At 40.2% G+C, this 19,942-nt stretch overlaps 1 protein-coding gene across 16 annotated transcripts in view; it reads right to left on the bottom strand.

Moving 5' to 3' along the window:
• The window catches only part of MEIS2 (Meis homeobox 2), a 180,897-nt gene that overhangs the window by 119,550 nt on the left and 41,405 nt on the right, over nucleotides 1–19,942 (bottom strand). For 9 of the 16 annotated variants that reach the window (XM_045015795.1, XM_045015798.1, XM_045015799.1 and 6 more), the window contains exons 8-9: nucleotides 17,167–17,268; nucleotides 6,826–6,971 (exon numbers count right to left, since the gene is read on the bottom strand). In XM_045015795.1, the coding sequence (XP_044871730.1) occupies nucleotides 6,826–6,971; nucleotides 17,167–17,268 (248 nt within the window). The remainder of the gene's footprint in view (nucleotides 1–6,825; nucleotides 6,972–17,166; nucleotides 17,269–19,942) is intronic. The other 7 variants (XM_045015801.1, XM_045015802.1, XM_045015803.1 and 4 more) reach the window with 1 other exon arrangement.

Consider the following 19,942-nt stretch of genomic DNA (forward strand, 5'->3'; position numbering starts at 1 on the left):
ACAGACACCGTCGTTTTGGGTGGTTCCCAGCTTTAGTCTGTTCAGGCTGCTACTGATGACACTAGGGCAAACACTGAGTCTCACTATGTGTATGTGCAAGTGGGGCCCCAATGCCCCTAGGCATTCCTGTAATACAAATAATAACAATAATAAATAATAAAGTTAAATAATAATAAAAACAAAGATAAATAAGAAAAGTGGAAGGCTCCCTCCTATCCAGCTGCCTAGAGCTGAACCAGCTCCTTTGCTGAACAGCCAGGGTGACCTCTGGACACAAATAAGCACAGCCCAACAATGTGTGGGGCAGCATGGTCTAGTGCAGGGGTCTCAAACTCAAATGACCACGAGGGCCACATGAGGACTAGTACATTGGCCCGAAGGCCGCATTACTGACACCTCCCCCCCTCCAACCCCGGCCCCACTCCTCCCCTTCTATGAAGCCCTGCTCCTGCCCCGCCTCTTCCCACCCCTTCCCTGCCCCCATTCCAGCCCCTTCCCCCAAATCCTCACCCCAACTCTGCCTCCTCCCTGCCCCCAGGGGGTGCAGGAGGGATGAGGGGTGCGGCAGGGGGTGAGGGCAGGGGGTCGGGTGCAGGATGCGGCAGGTGGCTCAGGGAAGGGGGGTGGGGTGCAGGAGGGGTGCGGGGTGCAGCAGGGGGCTCAGGGCAGTGGGTTGGGGTGCAGGAGGGGTGTGGCAGGGGGTTGGGGTGCAGGGTGTGGAAAGGGGCTCAGGGCAGGGAGTTCAACTGCAGGAGGGGTTTGGAGGGAGGGCTCTGGCCCAGCGTGCACCGGGGGCAAGGCAGGCTCCCTACCTGTCTGCCCGGCCCCTGCGCTGCTCTGGGAAGCGGCTGGAACAAGGGGGAGCAGAGGCACAGGGGCGTGTGTTGCTGTTGCTTCAGGCACCGCCCCCGCCATCTCCCATTGACCGGGAACGGGGAACTGCGGTCAATGGGAGCTGCTAGGGGCGGTGCCTGAAGCAACAGCCACACACACCCTTGTGCCTCTCCTCCCCCAGGTTCTGTCCGCTTCCCAGAGCGGCGCGGGGGCAGGGCAGGGCAGAGCAGGCAGGCAGGGAGTCTGCCCTGCCCCCGGTGCGCGTTGGGCCAGAGCTGCTCTAGGTAACTGCTGGGGGAGGGCGGGGGGGGCCACAAGGAGCTCACAGGCTGCGTGTTTGAGACCCCTGGTCTAGTGGCCTAAGCACAGGACTAAGAGCAAGAGTTCTACATTCTAATCCAGTTCTGACACAGATTTTCTCAAGGGCTTTGGACAAGTCACTTAACTTTCCCAACCAAAGTTTACCCATCTGTAAAATGGGACAATAATATTTCATGGAGTATGATAATAACTACTTAATTAATGTTTGTAAAGCAATATGGATTAAACTGTGGCTTTGCCTCAAGCCTTGTGTAATATATAGTGCAGAGTTGTGCTGCCCCAGGAGCAGAACCGGAGTCAGATTGTGACTCTGAAGTTCCACCCAATCCCTGCCCATCTGCACAGGAGTAGCAGCCCCATTGAGACTGCTATCCTTCCTGCTCCATGATCACAGATACAGGTAGTCTGCATAGCAGAGTAAAGGAACGTCTTATACCCCCTTACTCTCCTGCCTGGATGTAAAGGACAGGTCTCAATTTGATCCTGTACAAGTACTCAAATTCAGCAGAATGCCCATAAATCTCTCCATTGTCTTGGTCTTGGGCCTCACAGCCCCAAGATCCCTAATTTACTTGAACAAATGTCTCTCGTTTTTTGTATTAAGTTAGCAACTATGTACAGAGTCCAGCACAAACAGCTGGAAGGCACTTCTATAGCAGGGGCCTGGTGGTGTATAGAAGTTGCTTCTCCACCCGCTGATCCTCTGCAGAGTGGTATGATCATGGTGGATGGGAGCCAGTTATGAATCGGGGAACGTGAATTTTTGCTTTTCAGGCTTACTCAGAAGTGCTAAAGCTGGCTTTGCTCAGAGGTCTTCTGCTCTAAGACCAAGTGTAGTGAAAATGTTTAATACGTACAGCGTCTCCATGGAGACACTTGTACAAATGGCTAGGTGATGTACTCATTAAACAAGATATGGGCCAGGGTGTAATCTCAGGTATATCAATGTAAATCCAGGGTAAAGCAGCTGAAGTGAATGGATTTACTCTGCAGTAGATGTGACCTGAATTTGGCCCACAAACTCGACAAGTTAACTATTTGGAGGGAATGAATGTGTTTATCCCATAATATCAATTCTTTTATTCTAGACATCATTTTAGTCTGATTTCTTTAATACTGTTTTTAAAAGATATCGTAGGCCAGACCCTATTTAAAGCTGCATAGTTCCATGAACTTCAGTTGAGCTATGCCAATTCATATCAGCTGAGAATGTGACCCAATGATTCACAAAAGGAATTTTTTAGTGTGCATACTAAAGGTGGTATTTTTGTACCAAAGACAAATATATACTTTTAATTAAAATACACATTCTTATAAGTTTGAACAAAAGGAACAATAGCAAACTAGAACTTGAACAAAAGGGATCACTCCAGGTAAGCGTCACAAACATAACTGCATCGTCTGTTTTACCAGTACTACATCAGAGGGAAAAAAAATGAGCATTGTGAATGGACTAAAAGTGTAATTCTTCGTTCTCTTTGCTGCAGCAAAGGATGAATTACAAAAGGTACAAGACCATGGAACAATATAATTACTTCCTTTATGACTATATTCAGTTCTGATTATGTACATGTATTTTTCAAAGTCCTCTACCCTTTTAAACTACAGCACTGTTTTTTTTTCTATAGTTGCTAATAAGAAAACCTTTAGCTCAAAATTGATGTGAGCAAGGGGTGTCTTTGTGTCTGAGCACTTCCTGTTTTCATTCCATGATCAAATATGTTCTTTGCAGGGCAAATAGGGGAGCACTTGAGGGAGGAAAGCGAGATGTCTGAGAGGCTAATTGAGTGTACTAAGGGCTCCTTGGCATGGAGGAAAAGGAGTTTTCCAAGGCTATGAATAAACTCTCCGCTTGGGTCAGATTCTTGCTGTTTCTTTTCTTTAACTATCTTTGAAGTCAAATAAAAACAGCCTTAATGTCAGGTTTACCTTTCTGATATCATAATCTTTATGTACTATTGAAAAGCTTATACTACCACACTAGGATTTCCTTTACTTTCTCAAACACTGGACATTATCCAGAAAAAGCATACATATTTCCAACTGATTTATCCTCAGATCTTTTCATCTTCCTGGCCCGTTGTAATTTCAAATGTAAGACAGATCCCAATAACTGAACAGGAAAATTACAGACATTTCTATTCCTTGCATTTTATTTCCATCAACAAAAACATGTGCGTGTTTCTTATTTCTAATATAATGAAAGTTACTGCAAAATGGAAAAGGTGACAAGGGCTGAAGACAATTTTGAAAGCCAGAGTCTGTGGGATACATTAATTCTACACGAGAGTTCAAGCACCTGTCTCTTTTCAAAAAGTCACTCAAGCTTATATAAAGAAGCTACTCAATTTTTAAATTAGGTTATCTTAGGGGATTGTAAAATAACTGAATATTTCATAAAGAAAAAAAGGTAGCATTTTCTTTAAAGGAAGGTAATAAATGAATACAGTTAGTTAGAACTGAATTACTCTCCCACTAAATTTGACAGTCTAAAGGAATCTGTGAGCTTAGTCAATGCTGTAAGAGATAGACTGGAGTTGCTTCTTCTTCCAGGAAAACCAGAGGTTAATGATTTTTGTCATATTGAGACTAACAGCTAACAATTGCTACAGTTGGCCTTTAGTTTTTTATTTGTCCTTTTGAGGTATTCAGACTAGGTGACAATGGCTTGCAGTTGAGAACATATGTAGAGAGACCCCTGTGGTTTATGGAAAAAGTTGCTCCATGCTGGTTGGGTGTTTGAAAAAAAAAATACAACCAGAGTTCTTTTATGTTCCTTTCCTTAATGAATGCATGAATGTCAAAATGCACCAATGGCCCATTCAAGGGGCAAAGCCTAAGCAGCCCCTTCTTTAAGAACACATCCTGAGATGTAAAATACATTTGCTTAACAAATTAAAATAATGAGATAATTCAATTAGTTTCTTTAAAAAAAAAAGAAAGAAAAAAGAGTACATCAGGGGATTATTGTAATACAAGAACAGGTCATACAGCACAAAAGAGGGACAAACCAATTTGAAATAAGGTTAGAGTAGTAATGAAGGAATGTATATTGAATCATGGACTCCTTTTGTAAAGAAATTTACTTGAAACAATAATTTATACATCATAGATTCCCTTTGCGATAGAGCTGGCGTTGCACTTTGAATGGACAAGCTAATCTGAGAAAAAGTGAGGGATATTTAGAAGAAAGACTTCTCTTCCTTCGCTGCATGCATTTATGGCAAAAATCTTTCTGAATTTACATTGCACTAGTCAGGGGTCTCCATTATCAGTTCTCAGGTCTGAGAATTACAGCACAGTAAATCTTTCAGCACATGCAAACTCATTAAAGCCTGGAAGGTAAAAGGTTTTTTGTTTTTGGGTGGTGGGTTGTTTTTTTTTCAGGAACATCCTCATCAAAGCTGCTGAACTTCCTCAATTCATCTGGGGCGAAGGAGGTGGCAGAGAATGGAGGGGGTGGATTTCCAAAAGGCAAAACCGAGAGGCTTTTTCTCAAGATAAGCGAGAGATAGCTGATTGTTTAGTAAGCATGTGTTGAATGCTTTCAATGCGCACACAAGAAAGAAAGGAAGCAGGGGTAAAAAAAAACAAGAAATTGCAAACTTTGGTAAAAGTTAAGGAAATGAACATGCAAGCTTGTGTGAAAGAAAATGGATTATTTGTGGCCTGTGGTTTTAGCTGTTTCCCCTTGCTGTTCCTGTAGCCATACTCTCCAGCTAAAAATGAAACCCCCTCCCTTCACACTCACTAGAATTCCAAATTAAAAACATTTTACAGGTTAGTAAATCTCCAGCTGAGGTGATGTAGCAAAGAACAGCTGTGAAGTAATTTTGATAATGATGAGAATAATAAGCACATGGCAAGGTTCAGGGCTTTGCTGTTGCAGCTTCAGTGCTCCTGAATAGATAAAAGTGATTAAATACTCCTGATTATCCCTGACCAATATGTAATGGATTTACAGCCCTTTCAATTAGTCAGTATTTGCTTAGGACTCATTATTTTGTCTTTGGTTAAGTAATCAGCCCAGAGACTCATGTTCTGTCTAATTCCTTTGAGCCAAGTGGGTACAGGGCACCTGACCTTTGAAATGGCCATAGCTGGAAGGCAAGAATAACCACTACTCCAGCAGAGACACTGGCTATTCTAGCTAATCCTGACCCCACAGGCCAGATCAATGCACCTTAGTTTGCTACTAATGTCCTTACATCAAAATGATGGTTTAGAAATGTGGATCTATCTTCCCTCCTCTCCCCCCCCCCTCCGCCCGATCCCCATTAGCTTTTCTACCAGCAGAGCAGTTCAATAGTCACTACCATAAATAAAAGGGGTACCTTGTCCTGGAATCAAGACACTGTAACTAATGTCAACCACTATGGAAATGTATAACTTTGGTAGTCACAAAGAAGCCCTTATGTGAGGTAGTTAACCATGCTATTATCTTTTTAACCATTAGGCCAAACAGAATAGGTTGGAAACAATTTTATAGGAAGGGGTGAAAAAATCAATAATAATAATCATCAATGATAATTTAACCATTTTCTAGCATTTCCATCTGAATAGTAAACTATAGGAGAGTTACCAGTTCTTCTGTAAAAATGTATTTTGATGTTTAATGAAGCTGTGACAGTCAACAGAACACCAACACATAAAACCAGTTGCAAACAGGAGGATAAAGATAGATTGTTACTAAAAGTGTTGCTTTTTCACATAATTAATCTCTTTCCCCCAGAAGAGAATAGGGCTAGCTTTTAAGATATTGGACTTGAAAAACAGATAAAAAAGGTGTTTTAATCTCTGTTTTACAGAACTAAGGAATTAGAGAACCTATAAGACATCTATACTTCTCATGTAAACTAAGGGTACGTCCAGACTACCCACCGGATCGGCAGGTAGCTATCGATTTATCAGAGATCGATATATCGCGTCTCATCTAGACACGATATATTGATCCCCGAACGCGCTCCCCATCGACTCCGGAACTCCACCAGAGCGAGCAACGGTAGCGGAGTCGACAGGGGAGCTGTAGCCGTCAATCCCACGCCGTGAGGACGGGAGGTAAGTCAGAATAAGATACGTTGACTTCAGCTACGGTATTCCCATAGCTGAAGTTGCGTATCTTACATCGATACCCCCCCTAGTGTAGACCAGACCTAACACATGACAAGTTTGCAAGCTGCTTCATGACTTCTCTAGCATCCTGCAATGTTTGTTGGAATACCTGCACTGGGGAGTATTACGGTACTTTCCTTCTAATACATATGAGATTTGTTGTAAACAGAGGCCAACAATAACCCAATCCAGAGGGTAGAGTTACTCAACCCCCTTATTAGTGTCCTCATATATATACTATATTCTAAATGTTGAAACCCCTTTTCATCTTAAGAACATTTTGAACAGTTCTCATTACTGGAATGCAAACCAAAAATGGCTGCCTTCTACTCTAGTGTTGTTTCATGCTAACATCTTATGATGTATAGTCAACTTGTCATGATTCCAAGACTGAAATAAATAAATACGCTTCTAGAAAAAATAAAAGTGATCATTGATTCCTACTGTCTTCCAGAAAATTATGGGGACAATTGATTTCTGATAATAATGAATAAACCTCATCAGGTATGTGAACAAAAATCTATTTTTTATGTTTTTATTATTTTGGTCTCCACTTACTGTGAGATGCTGGAAAAGCCACGCTCTCATGATATTTGTTGCTACTTTGGGAAAAATGCCTCTTTTCTTCTGACGTTTTTTGTCCTTGTCTGGATCATCATCGTCCCCTGTACCAGGTGAGGCTACGCTGTTGTCTAAACCATCCCCTAAAAGAAAGAACAAAATAAGTGGAAGGAGACATAATAAAATAATATATAAACTAAAAGATATCGTTAATTATTGGGAAACTAATACAGCCTTATTTTGATTTGATAGAACATCAGGCACATGCATTTTCTCATTAAATATGATTGCTGATACAAATATGTAAAAATTAGGAACCATGTCTCTCCAAATACTAATTTTGTGTCTCACACATGCACATATCATTAATTCAATTATAATTGTGTGCTTGACATAGTGCAATAGCTCTTTGTCAATTACAGGATTCAATGTGGGAAAACCTGCCACAAGAAAACCCATTCACTGTAAATGCATGCCTACAACCCTACTGAATACATACTGTATGTATTCAACTTAGATGTTCTGTCGTCTATATATTCTAGGCCTTCTGCATAGGTGACAGTAACTGTGTCACTGTTCAGTGCACATAACACACTGTCAGATCAGCCCCCTCCCATAACTATCACCTCCCTACACACACACACTGTGTATGATCCTGCACATAGCATTTGCATGACATGAAAACTTCTACATCTCTGCATCAGTGATCATTATCATTAAAAAAAAATGCACATCAAGGTAGGGTGCTCACTTAATCAGAACTTTCCATCAACATCTTTCTCTTCTGTGCTTTTCCCTGGCATTAATTGTGCATTAGCAAAAATCATTTACTTTTAACAGTCATAGTTATTTTTTCTTGCCCTCCAGCAAAAATGCCTTGAAAGCCTGCCTGGAGGGCATCTAAATTATGTATCTGAAAAACTCTTCTGGCAAGGCATTGCAGGACCCCTACTTTCTTAAAATTCATACGAGCACGTCTTCCTGTTTTTGGGAAGGCATCAATCAAGAGCAGCAATATATGCCATATTCCTACATTAATATTTGAACTAATAACTTTTAAAAAAGGAAAGAAACAAGATCCGACTTGTGGCATAATCAAATGCAAAATAAATGAAGAATACTGGGACAGCACTGAGACTTTATAGATTGCTATGTTTTCCTTACACATCATTAGCCTGGAGCCACACGAAAGAGGAAAACAGAGAAGTGGAGAGTTTATGCTCCCTGCTGGTGTTTAAGAAGCCGAGGTCCTGGAAGGACATCTGGGAATTGCGCTGAGACGGTGGTTTTTGTAATTTAAGAATAGACATTCATTAGCAGTAAATGCCATAAATCCCATGCTAAGTAAAAACCTTGTCCAAGAAAGCCTAAAACAATAAACTCTGTGCTCAATGTAGCCTGAGCTAGACGCTCCATAGCTTCCTGAGGAATGCTATAGATCCACGAGCTAATTCCTATAGCCTCTTCTAGCTCTTTAGTGCTACTAAAACAAATACATTACTGCTACATATAGACTATTTACTTCCAAACTTTTATTTCAGCTTCATCTATTTCCCCTGTGTCCACTCACCCTTCTTCCACCACCTCCCCTTGCAAAAAAAAAACCCACAACCCTCCTGGACCGAGAAATGGAAAAGCCACAGCAAAGAGCTGGCAGATTAATTTTATTGACATTTCCATTTTCACTGCAATGTGATACTCTCCATCACATGGAAGAGATGACCCTCACTATTTACAGACTGACAGGCCACTTCATTACAACCACCCTGCCCCAAGGCAGAGCAGCTCCCTTCCATCTGCCCAAACACCAGAGCAAGACCCCGAAGTTGCTGCTCTCTTTTTTGTTGGCTTCTGTTAATGATAAATAAAGGTGAGTCAAATGGATGCAAAAATAATCAAAAGAAATGATGCCTGGTCCTATACAATGTCACAAACCAATTACTTTTGAGAAATGTTGGTTATTCAGAATGAACTCCTTCCTACCAGGATGTCCCCGTGTTTCCCACCCCCTACTCATACCCCTTGTGTACATGTACGTATACACACACAGAGACACACACACACACACCCTTTCCACTATGCCAAGGAACTGCTGCAAGGCAAATTCTCACAAACGCTAATGGCTTCTGACTGCTCCTTGGCAACCCCAGCATTTTAACCTGGGTGGATGTGCTCTCCAAAATACAGACACTGGAGCTATCTCATCAGCTGTTCATGTGACACAGATGGAGAGTGGCTATTAGGAGCCAGGCAATGGGCCTTGGGGATCTGAGGTGCTGTACTGTAGCCTCAGGCAGTTTTGAAAAGCAGTACCCGGAGATGCGGGGGGGAAAAACAGCCACACTGAAAGTGCAAGTTTGAAGTCAGTCAGTCTGTTTGTCTGTCTATCGTCTAGATAAAGATATCTTTGTCTCCTTATGTAAAATCTAGGTGTGTATGCACATACTGCATGTAGATATAAAATCTTCTTTCCTTCAGTCTCTGTCCCTTTCTTAGTACAGAGACATATACACATATATAAATGATCCCTATGCCTCTGTAGACGTACGTGTGTGTGTGTGTGTGTGTGTTTGTGTTTAAACAGCTAAAATCACCAAAAGTCTTTAAGCATCATTTAGACCTTTTGGAGAGGTTGTGAATATCCTTGCTTTAAACGGCAAATAATAGTGCAGGAGATGAAAGTTCAGCTAAAGCTTGCAGTGCCTTTTCCACCTAATCAATGGTATAAGAGATGAGAGACAGTGTTTCCTTAATCTCTCCCCTCACCCCATGAAAGGAAATTTAAGTATAGCGCCTCCAAATTACATCAGATTTGTGTTCCTAGATACCTGAGTTACGGAGGGAAAAAAATCCCACAGACAAACCAACCACAGCTGGGCACTATGTGCAAACTAAGGGCTCAGTCCTGCAAATCCTTACTGCCCTGTGTTCAGTGGGGCTACTCACATTAGCAAACACGACACTTAAATGACTAGTGCATTTAGAATGGAATATTTACTTCTTAGATATTGATTCTGGTTTCAGTTACACTAGTGTAAATCAGGAGTAACTCCTGTGAACTCAGAGGAGTTACGTCATCACTGAGGAGATCAGAAACAGATTTTAGATCCTTTAAATGCTATCTCAGACCAGATTAGTTGCATTTGAAATAGTTATATAAAAAGGAATCATATTTTAATTATTTGAGGGTCCAGTTCCACCTTCCTTACTGCATCATTGGTCTCACTGATTTGACCACTCATATACCAAGGTACTAGGCAACATGCATAAGAATGGTAGAATCAAGCCTCAAATGTTGGGAAGTTGCTACAATACGTATGACTTCAGTGGAGTAACCCTGGATTTATACTGGTGAAACGGAGACCAGATTTTGACCCACTGTCTGTCTCTTTATCCCACAGCAGCAAAAACTGGTGGGGCCAATAGTCCACTGCCTTGCACAATGTGTACTCATTTACCCCTTTGTAGAGAGAGTGCAACGTAGTGTTTTGCATTCTCTTTGTACAGGGGTAAATGACTACACAGGGTCCAAGTCAGTGGATAAAGAGGCATAGTGCCTTACTTGCTTACAATCCCATTCTAGATTCTAAGCACTGTATAGTACGCTCAGTAACACCCATGGGAAGGGAACAGAGCGCATGGTGTGCAAGGCAGTGGAATATCGGCCACCATGGTTTTTTGCTGTTATGGGATAAGGAGACAGACGGGGGTTAAAATCTGGTCTCAGTTTCACCAATATAAATCCAGGGTTACCTCATTGAGCTACCATGCATTGTTGCTCCCCTCAAATGGAAGAGTTTGTGGAAATGGCAGGGATCCTGGAGGTTAGGGACAAAGCTCACAGGCCTGTGGGATCATTGGGGACTAACAGTTCCAATTCTGCAGAGGGGCTGCCTGACCACACTGCTCTCCTTGGCAGTACGGCTTACAAGACTCTATACTGTTAATATTCTGCCATCCCAATTACTCCTATGCTGTTCTCCCCTTCAAGGGAAGGAATATGGCAGAGCTGCAGTTAATGCTGCTTAGAGAGCTGTTCCTATGGCATCTGAATAGGATTTTTGAATTTCATTGATGCACATGGAAGATACCAAATTCTTACTCTAAGGAAAATGGTAACCCAACAGGATAATCACAGAAGCCTGGTACCAACACAGGTCCAAACTCCAGGAGCAGTTCTACTGCCACTATCATAACTAGCAAGGCAGCCAGAAAACTGTTTCTGGCAAACTATGTTGCAGAACTCAGCATCTGAGTTTTACCATCATCAGGTCAGGTAGCTGATAGCCACGTTATTGTTGAACAAAAGAGAGAAAGGATACACCTCAACTAGGAGAAAAAACAATTCACCATTGTACTAAAAATAATGCAACTACTTTAACAGGTATGAGTTTTGGAAAGAAAAAACAAATGGTGTAGATAATATAATATAGTGCAGTGCAGATGCAGTTTTTTATGAAAAACCTCTGAGGGATTGTTCAGGCCCAATAGTTTAATGGAGGGGGAGTTCTGCATGAAAATCATGTGTGGGAATTCATATGCACACACATTTGCACCTGCCTTTATTTGTTTAAATTTGTAACTGGAGCTCTGGGTGCTGTACAACTATTATAAACCAAGTATCTCAATAGATCAATAAGAGCAACCCCCAACAGAAAAAAAACTGCCTCTTTTCCAACTATCCAACCTCTGGTCATATGGAAAAAGCCTGGGAAAACAGAAGAGTCTTATAGTATGCTCCGAAGTCACACAACCTGTGCTGTAGGTGACTAAGGTAGGAGGAAAACCAGGTCAAGAATCAAGGACCTCTCTCCCAGAGCACCTAATTTCCATCCCACTCTTGTTTAAACCACTGGGCTCTTGGCTTGAGTGCCTCAGTTGATCACAACTCCTTTACAGAGCTTGTTAAAAATTTATAATCCCTGTATATGTTAATTAATTTAGTCTCACAACACCCTGCAGAGTAAAAATAATTATTAACCCCATTTAACTGATGAGAAAACTGAGGCACAGTGAGATGATGGACTAGATGGTACCTTTAAGATGCAGCCCATGGTAAGAAGGCTCCAGGAACTCCAAGTATGCAGTATTACTATACATCTTTATGAAGTACATGTTTATTCCCCTGCTGCATCAGTCCTGCTCTGTAAGCAATATGAAAGCAGGGGGGGGGGAGAACATAGCCCTACCTCTTTGTGCATTTTCAAGTAATAAGATCTTGGACTTTTCAGGGTACAAGGACTACAATGCCTTTTGGCTCTTACACAGTCCACCCAAGGATGGTGGGAGGAACATCCAGGTATTTTTCTGTGCACCCAACTAAGGGCCCTTCAGAATGTGAACCTGCAGTGACTGGTACAAGATCATCCAGAAAGTCACTCAAAGAGCAGGAATAGAACTTAGGTTTCCTGAGTCCCAGTGTGGTGCCTTTATCATAAAGCCATCCTTCCTCCCTTAGTGGTATTTTAGTGTGTTTCCCTTAAGGAACAAGCCCCTGTTTGCAGGCTTTAGTTAACTATATACTCCCTTGTGACACTTGGCAATGAGTGAAGGAATTACATATGTTGAACAACTACAGAACACTAAAAAGAACAGCTATATACAACTATATACAGGAAATGGAAAGTAGATCACTCTCTTAGCAAGCTAAGAGTGTGAAGGAACAGGGGTTCTGCCTGAAGCCATGTGGCAGTAAGAGGGAACTGGAGAGGCACAGACCCACACGGCCTATTTTACCCTTGGCTGAGAGCACAAGGTGACACAGGACTCACATGCAGGTCAATATGCGCTGCTAAGAAAACCTTCCAGCTCTGACGCATGGTGCATATGCGCACCCACGTTTGGAATGCATATAGAGACCCTCATTCGAAAAAGAATTACATATGTCAATGGCAAAATACTAAAAGATATACTGATCACCCCAAGAGGGAGAATAAAAAAAGTTGAATGTGATATTTTCTGTTCCTGGATGGGTGTCTTTCTTTGTTCTTTACGTTCTGACCCTATCAGTGAGGCATTTATTATAAATATTCAATTTCTTTACTTTAGGGACGGGAAAGACATTTCAGGTATTTTTTAGGTTTTCTGTCATCTACATATGCTATTGAAGTTGATGGTTGAAGAGATCCTGCAGAAATAACTCCTGTAACTTTAATTTTTATCATTTTTCCCTTTATTATTTTCCTGGCTTCTTTTTTAAAATTGTTTTTATTTTTTTTTAATAAGTTTGAAATTAAGAGAAAAGCAGAGACTGGTGGTTTTTTTGTTTAGTATTAGGGTTTTTTTGGTGTTCATAACTATCAGCTTTTAAAGCTGAGGTTTACTTGTGAAGCGAATGCACAGTTTCACAAGGACTATGGTTTAAACTAAAATGCTGATCAAATATTTGTGTAGCCTTTTGTTTTGGGAGAAGGCTTCTGTGTGCAGGGATAAAAATCAATAGATTCATGTTTAGTACTTTATAATCTAACATTTTTTCACATCAGGTGGGGAAAATGTTCTGATATGGACATGGGGAACTGTAAGGAAACCTGCTAATTACTGATCTCTCTTACCATCCTGCTGTGCTAAACTGTCTGGACATGTTAAAGTGAAATTTTTCTGTGATTTTCAAGTGACTAGTTCATGGCCCACTGCCATGGAGTGCAGGAGAAGAGATGAAATGCTTTAGTTTACATGCAACATTTACTGACTGTGTGGGTTTTCCGACATTAAAGAGGGGACAGTGACCCATGCCACCTTTTTCACACTCAAAAGAGCACTGAAAAAACAGTCTTCATAGGCTTACCTCAGGCTTCTCTGGCCCTTAACACCCTCCCCCCAGGGTATGAGCAGAAAGAGAAAAAAGAAGGGATTTTATGCTCCTTTCTCTTCAACTTTTCAGGCTGTATAAGCAGCATTTAGCAAATTCAGCCCCCAAATGGCTCCAAATGCTCTGAGCTGCAGGGGCTCATCCTTTGTTAGCCTCCCTCTATTTACACAGGATTTACGCAGGCTCTCCACTGAAGAGACCACATGTTTCTGACAGAAAGCACTTCCATTCACACCACATCAGGCAACAGGATTGTAACCACTGCAGCTTCACGCTGACCTGAGATTAGGGATTTCAGCAACATTGAGATGGTAACAATCTGCTAACTAACAAAATTATCCATGGAGAACTCTTCTCTTTACTCCAGTTTAAACTGCCATGGCCAGAGAGATGAGATTATTTAAAAGAACAATTTAGAACTAGCAACTGTCGAGAAAATGTATATCCAGTTACAAATAATTTACACAGAAAAATATGATGTTAGAAGGAAAATCAGACTGCAGCTTGGATTAAAACCACTTCACCCACTGGCTGGAGACATAAAGTGTAAAAACAGACAGATGGACACATATGTAAATGTGGCTGCATTTTTTCCCTGGATCTGGCAAGTTAGTATACTAGTATAGTTTAATAATTTATTTTCCATAGTATTTTTACTTTGATTAACAGATCCACCGCAACATCCTTGTGGTATTGCAGGAAGAGATTCATTCCTGTGATTCTGCTTGCTGTGAACACTGCCCAACAACCAAACTGTAATTACGAGACCTTTCTAGGCCCCACCTATTAGGAGTCAATCTTGAAACCTGATATCACGCTGGTAATTTTGATTTTAACTCAGTTTGGTCAGTCAATATTTCTGTGCCAAGGATTTTCAAATTAAATATATATATATATATACACAAGAAAAATGTTTGTGGTCATGAAGCTTGTGGTTTCTATTTAACAGTCCTTTCTCACAGGGCAATAGAAAATGAGATTTTAAAAAAGTTTTGTTATGTTAATGCAATGAATTGCTTTGGCTCTACAGCAAAGGACAAAACAATTTACTTTTATAATACTCAGTAATACATACATGCATCTGATAAGCACATATAAAAGTACATAGTATATTATAAAGTTCTTCACAGTACATCATAATAAAGCTCTTCTGGGCACTCTAATGATTCATTTTTAGTGATCTCTCAAATGCCCTTATCCACAGTTAACACTCAGATTTTATTAAGGAGGAAAGCAGGGACAAATGTCCACTTAAGTCCCAGCTCTCAAATTCAACTCTGCTTGCACTGCACTACCTAAAGCTAAAGCTTTTTTAATGTTCTATTCACCTCCCCTGTGTGGCATTTCTGCTAACACAGAGTTCACAATCTTTCAGCCCCAAACACAGAAGGCTGCTATCTTCAAGTCATCCAAGGAATGTGCCAGATACTATCATCTCTCCTTCAATACAAAGAACCAGAGAGAGAGAAAGAGAGAGAGAGACCAAAAGAAGACCATACTGATCAGGTTACTAGTGTCCAGAAAGCCTTTCCCGGAATGCTAAATGTTAATCTTTGAACCAGCAAATGTTATAATTAAGATCCTTGAAGCTGAGGAAAAAACTAGCCTGAGAAGTTAACAAAGGTAATACATTTGAAATTGTGGGTCTCTTTTGCACAGCTAGGTCCCAGTCTTGCACTCCTTACTCTGGCAAACCTGCCACTAAACACTCTTTATTCAAGCAAAACTGCCATTGACTTCAGTAAGAAGTGCAGGACCAGCCCCTGGTCTTGTTCAACCAAATGGAAATACAGGCACTGCACAATTCCTAAACAGAGACATATTAATACTTGTGGTTCATTATGATTTATGATTCTCTTCCCTTCAAAAGTGAAACTCATTGGTGTGGAGAGAAAGTGCTCAGTGACTTTGCTTTTATACTGCTTGTTAGGATTGTTTTCTCAGCACAAATTGTGAAATATATGCATAGGTTTTGGCACCTATACTGGAGGAAAACATCATTAAATTATCGTTTATGTATTTTGCCTGCTTTAGAATAATTACTTTCAAGTAACTGAATGTAAATAGCTGTTACTCTGATTAAATTTTTAATCATGCTAAATATGGTCACACAAAATGTCCTTCTGCTGATGCCTAAATGGATTTATCTTTAAATTGCTCGTTTTTTATATCCTTAGTGTAATAATTGTATCATTCTCATAGTGCAGTTAAGAATACTAGCTACAACCTCTGAATCAACAAGTCATTAAAGAATTCGAGAGGCAAAAAAATAGCCCTAACTTGTTTGCAAAAAGTATTTAGTTCTTCTTCAGAAGTTCATTTTACTTTCTCCTGCTCCTCCCCCCACAAGTTCATATTGTTAATATTTAAGTATAACTGGGCTATTATTATTATTTGTTTTAGTATGAATAAAATTACCTCACTCAGATGTACATAGTCAAGTGGGTATAAATTAAGAAGCTTTATTTGGTTTTAAGTAACTATCAACTTCTATTTCTGATGTCTTAGTATCTGTGTCATGAGTAATATCAAAGAATGTGGGCAGAATAAGTGCAATTAAAATCCTACCTGTAGCTAAAGTTACCTCATTATGTTTAATGTTATCTCATTAATATTTAACCTTTAACAATTTGCAGCTGTTGTTCATAGACAAAGACATACTCTATGCATCTTTTTAAATAAGTGGATAATTTCTAATACTCAAAACTGTTCTTCATAAAACCATACAAGTAGTTTCTTTAATTCCTCCACAATGGTGAATATATATATATATATATATGTTCTTTACAAAAGAAAATGATGCTTTTGAACATCTCCATCTTTCCTACAATTTTTGTACAATTCAAACAATGGAACATTTTAATGATGTTTCCTATAGACAACACTGATAAACATGCAGTTGGATACAAATGCCATGTTTTTAAATAGTCATTCCTCTTATATTGGTGCCCAATAATACTGCTGTAGTTAGTGGTCTATCAATATTCCCATTAGAAACCCCTATTTGTAGGGGTTTATTACTCAGCTATAAAAATTTGCACTCGCTGAAATGTCACATAAAAGAGCTCAGCTTCAGAGCAATTTTTAAACCATTTTTTAAAAACCTGTTAGGACTGAAAATGTAATATAGAAATGTACCCCTTTAAGATGCTTTCCTCCCTACCCGCCCTGCCCCTTAAACTCCAAATACTTCAATTATTAAAAGGACATTTGTCAGACCATGAGTCCATAAAGGGAATTAGCCTCTTTTGGGATTTACAACAAAAACTGAGAATGGGTGAATATTAAAAGTTTTAAAAGTGGCAACCGTGCATTAATAGGAACAAGTTATAAAAGCTTTTGCCATGCACTCTCTATGGATAAATGGTACACAAATGTGTATTTAATTCATAATACAAATAAGAGAACTAGTCTTCATACACATTCACAGCAGATACCCTAACAGCACCAAAGAAGATGCTTCCTGAGAATGTATATTAATTAAGAAGAATACAAAACAACTCCAAACTGTGTGTGATCTTACATACCATAAGAGCTCCAACACTTATGCACAATGGGGTGGATTAACCCTCTGGGTGCTGCAGACATATATATACACCTCCTCCTAAAGTGTTCATTTGGTTGGCAGTCTGGAAAATGCCAGAATGCGAAGGGTTAAGTTGGAACACTGACACTCTGCTTTTGTAGGTTTAAGTTAAACCCTTTATACTTTAAACATTGTTTTTGTGGTCTAAGCAGTATACTGTTTGACTCTAAATAACACAGGGCCGAATCCAAAGCCCACTGAAATCAGTGGAAAGATGCCCATTGACTTCGGTGGGCTTTGGGTCAGGCCCACAATTACTCTGCGTTAGGAGGCCCAAAATGTTTCCAAAAGACTGATTGATAAAGTATGAAATACATATCTCAACCGCATACATGTATCAGATATTTTAAAAATGGTTACCAGAGTAGCCTAAAACATGAGTTAAATAAACTAAAGACTTTTAAGAACAAATATTGAAAAACAGAAGCATGTAGTGTCTGTTCATTATTAAGTACTTCGGAACTAGCCTCAGACATGAGGGAAGAGACAGCTAAGAATTCCTTAATTCATATACATTATTGAGCTAAAAGAAGCAGGTTGGCAGATACAGGAACACTGATCAACAAGCTTCAGTTGGCTCACATTAATAACCACTTTGCTGGTTAGACTCAGAACCAGGTCACCTTCCTGCTGCTCAGTAAATGTATTGGATTATTTGGGCCAGGTGTGGCAGAGGCAAGAGGGAGAGAAAAGATCATTGACCTCCTCCACTGGTACTCAGCTCTGGACCTCCTTTGAGTAGTCAGCTGAAACCAGCACAAAGGAATGATGTGTGACTTGGTGGAAACACTAGGAATTCATGGATTTTTGACAAAATCTTTCTGGGAATTGGGGTTGGAAAATGAAAGGCTGGGCAAAAGAAGGGGGAGAAAGAGAGGATGTAGGGCATGGGTTTGTTTTCATTTTAAGTCTATTTAAAAACTCATGGCTCAAAGCAAGGAATGACAAAACCACTCTGGGACTTGGTGCTCTGCTGTGCCATCCCTGAACCTAAGATGTGATTTTGAGTCACAGCAGAGGTGGTATTCAGTGCTTGGGACGATGGAGTGACTTATATCACATATGGCCCCTCTATGTGATTAAAGCATGGGCTTCAAAAGAAATTCCATCTAGTCCCCTTCCTAGGGGACAATGTTGGTTATGCAATGGGGCCTCATGTGGACAAAACTAGGTGACTTGTAGAGTTTTCTCTTTCCTAAGGGTACGTCTATACTACCCCCCAAATCGACGCCCGTACACCACCTCGGCAGGATGAGTAAGCGTAGTTGACGGGGGAGCCACGGCAGTCGACTTGCCGCCATGAGGATGGCCAGGTAAGTCAAACTAAGATACTTTGACTGCAGCTACGTGAATAGTGTAGCTGAAGTTGCGTATCTTAGTTCAAACCCCCCTGCTAGTGTAGCCCAGGCCTAAGTTTCAAGGGGCTAAAAGTGAGTTTGCTCCCAAAGGCAAGCTTTTCCTAGGTTCACCTAGCCTATTAGAGAACTGACATCTATGCCATATGAGCAGATCTAAACCCTACCAACCAAGTGGCAGTCTAGGCTAAATAGGCTGATGCAGCAAATTTGCAGATCTTGATCACACTAGGCAAGGGAGTCATTCTTCTCAGTGATAAAGTCAGTGAATGCACTCTTGAGGAGATAAAAAATTAAGTACCAGCTGACTTTGCACCATTTGAGTGAAGTATTCACTGCTGACCCAGTACAACAGAATTGTCATGTTCTGACACCAGCTAGGAATCATTGTAGAAGTAATCAAGTTTGTTTCTTTACTGCAAGACTACTTATAAAAGCAGCTTCTCAACTGGTGAACAGTGCAATTTTCAGCTTGACAATGCATAGTATATATTTATGTATTGCATCTGCAAGCTACTTTATACAGCCCCCATATCCCCCTTAAAAAACTCATCATAGTTCTTAGTGTCATAATTTCACATTAAGATCTGATAGTTATTAGAGGCAACAGGAACTTCACACTGAGACATTAAAGAGAAAACTGCAATTTCATATTAAGACATTTCTACTTGATTTTACTATCTCAGCTTTTTAAACACTTGTGTGGTTTATACAGCACTTAGTAATCACAATGGAGTTGCAGTATTGTCTAGTACAAGACAGCTGGGTTCTATTTTCTTCTCTGTCATTGACTTACTAAGTGACTGCGGGTAGAGGGGTTTCCAAGTGCCCAAGTGAATTAGAAGCGCAAGTTCCACTGAAAAATGCTTTGAGATGCTTGTGTGGCAGCCCTTAGTATTGATTATTTATTATTTTTATTAATTTATTATTATTATTATTATTATTATTATTTATGTCAGGCATGCCAATTCATTTATGTCTTGTCTTTTGCATTTGGTCCATCTTGATCGTTCCATATTTTGCCAAGTGAGTATACTGTAAGAGTATTTTCTAATGTTTTGGCTCAAATTGCACATTTAAGGAAGAGTTAAAGAGTGATTTTCTTTTCTCTTTGCCCTTAGATAAGCATAAAGAGATAAAATAGAAAGAGACAAAGTTGAAATAAGCATTGATGATGGAAACATACACACAAGGAGAACCTAATCCTGCCCCTGCTCAAGTAAATGGTAACCTTTCCATTCACTTGAATAAGATCAGGAACATGCCCTAAAATTGCAAATTAGCATCTTCTATATACAAAAAGCAGATACATTTTTTCACCAATTTTTAGGACAAATCCTGAAGTCTTTACCCCATTTTTAC

The sequence above is a fragment of the Mauremys mutica genome, chromosome 4 (assembly GCF_020497125.1).
Source record: "Mauremys mutica isolate MM-2020 ecotype Southern chromosome 4, ASM2049712v1, whole genome shotgun sequence".
NCBI classification, from domain to species: Eukaryota; Metazoa; Chordata; order Testudines; family Geoemydidae; genus Mauremys; species Mauremys mutica.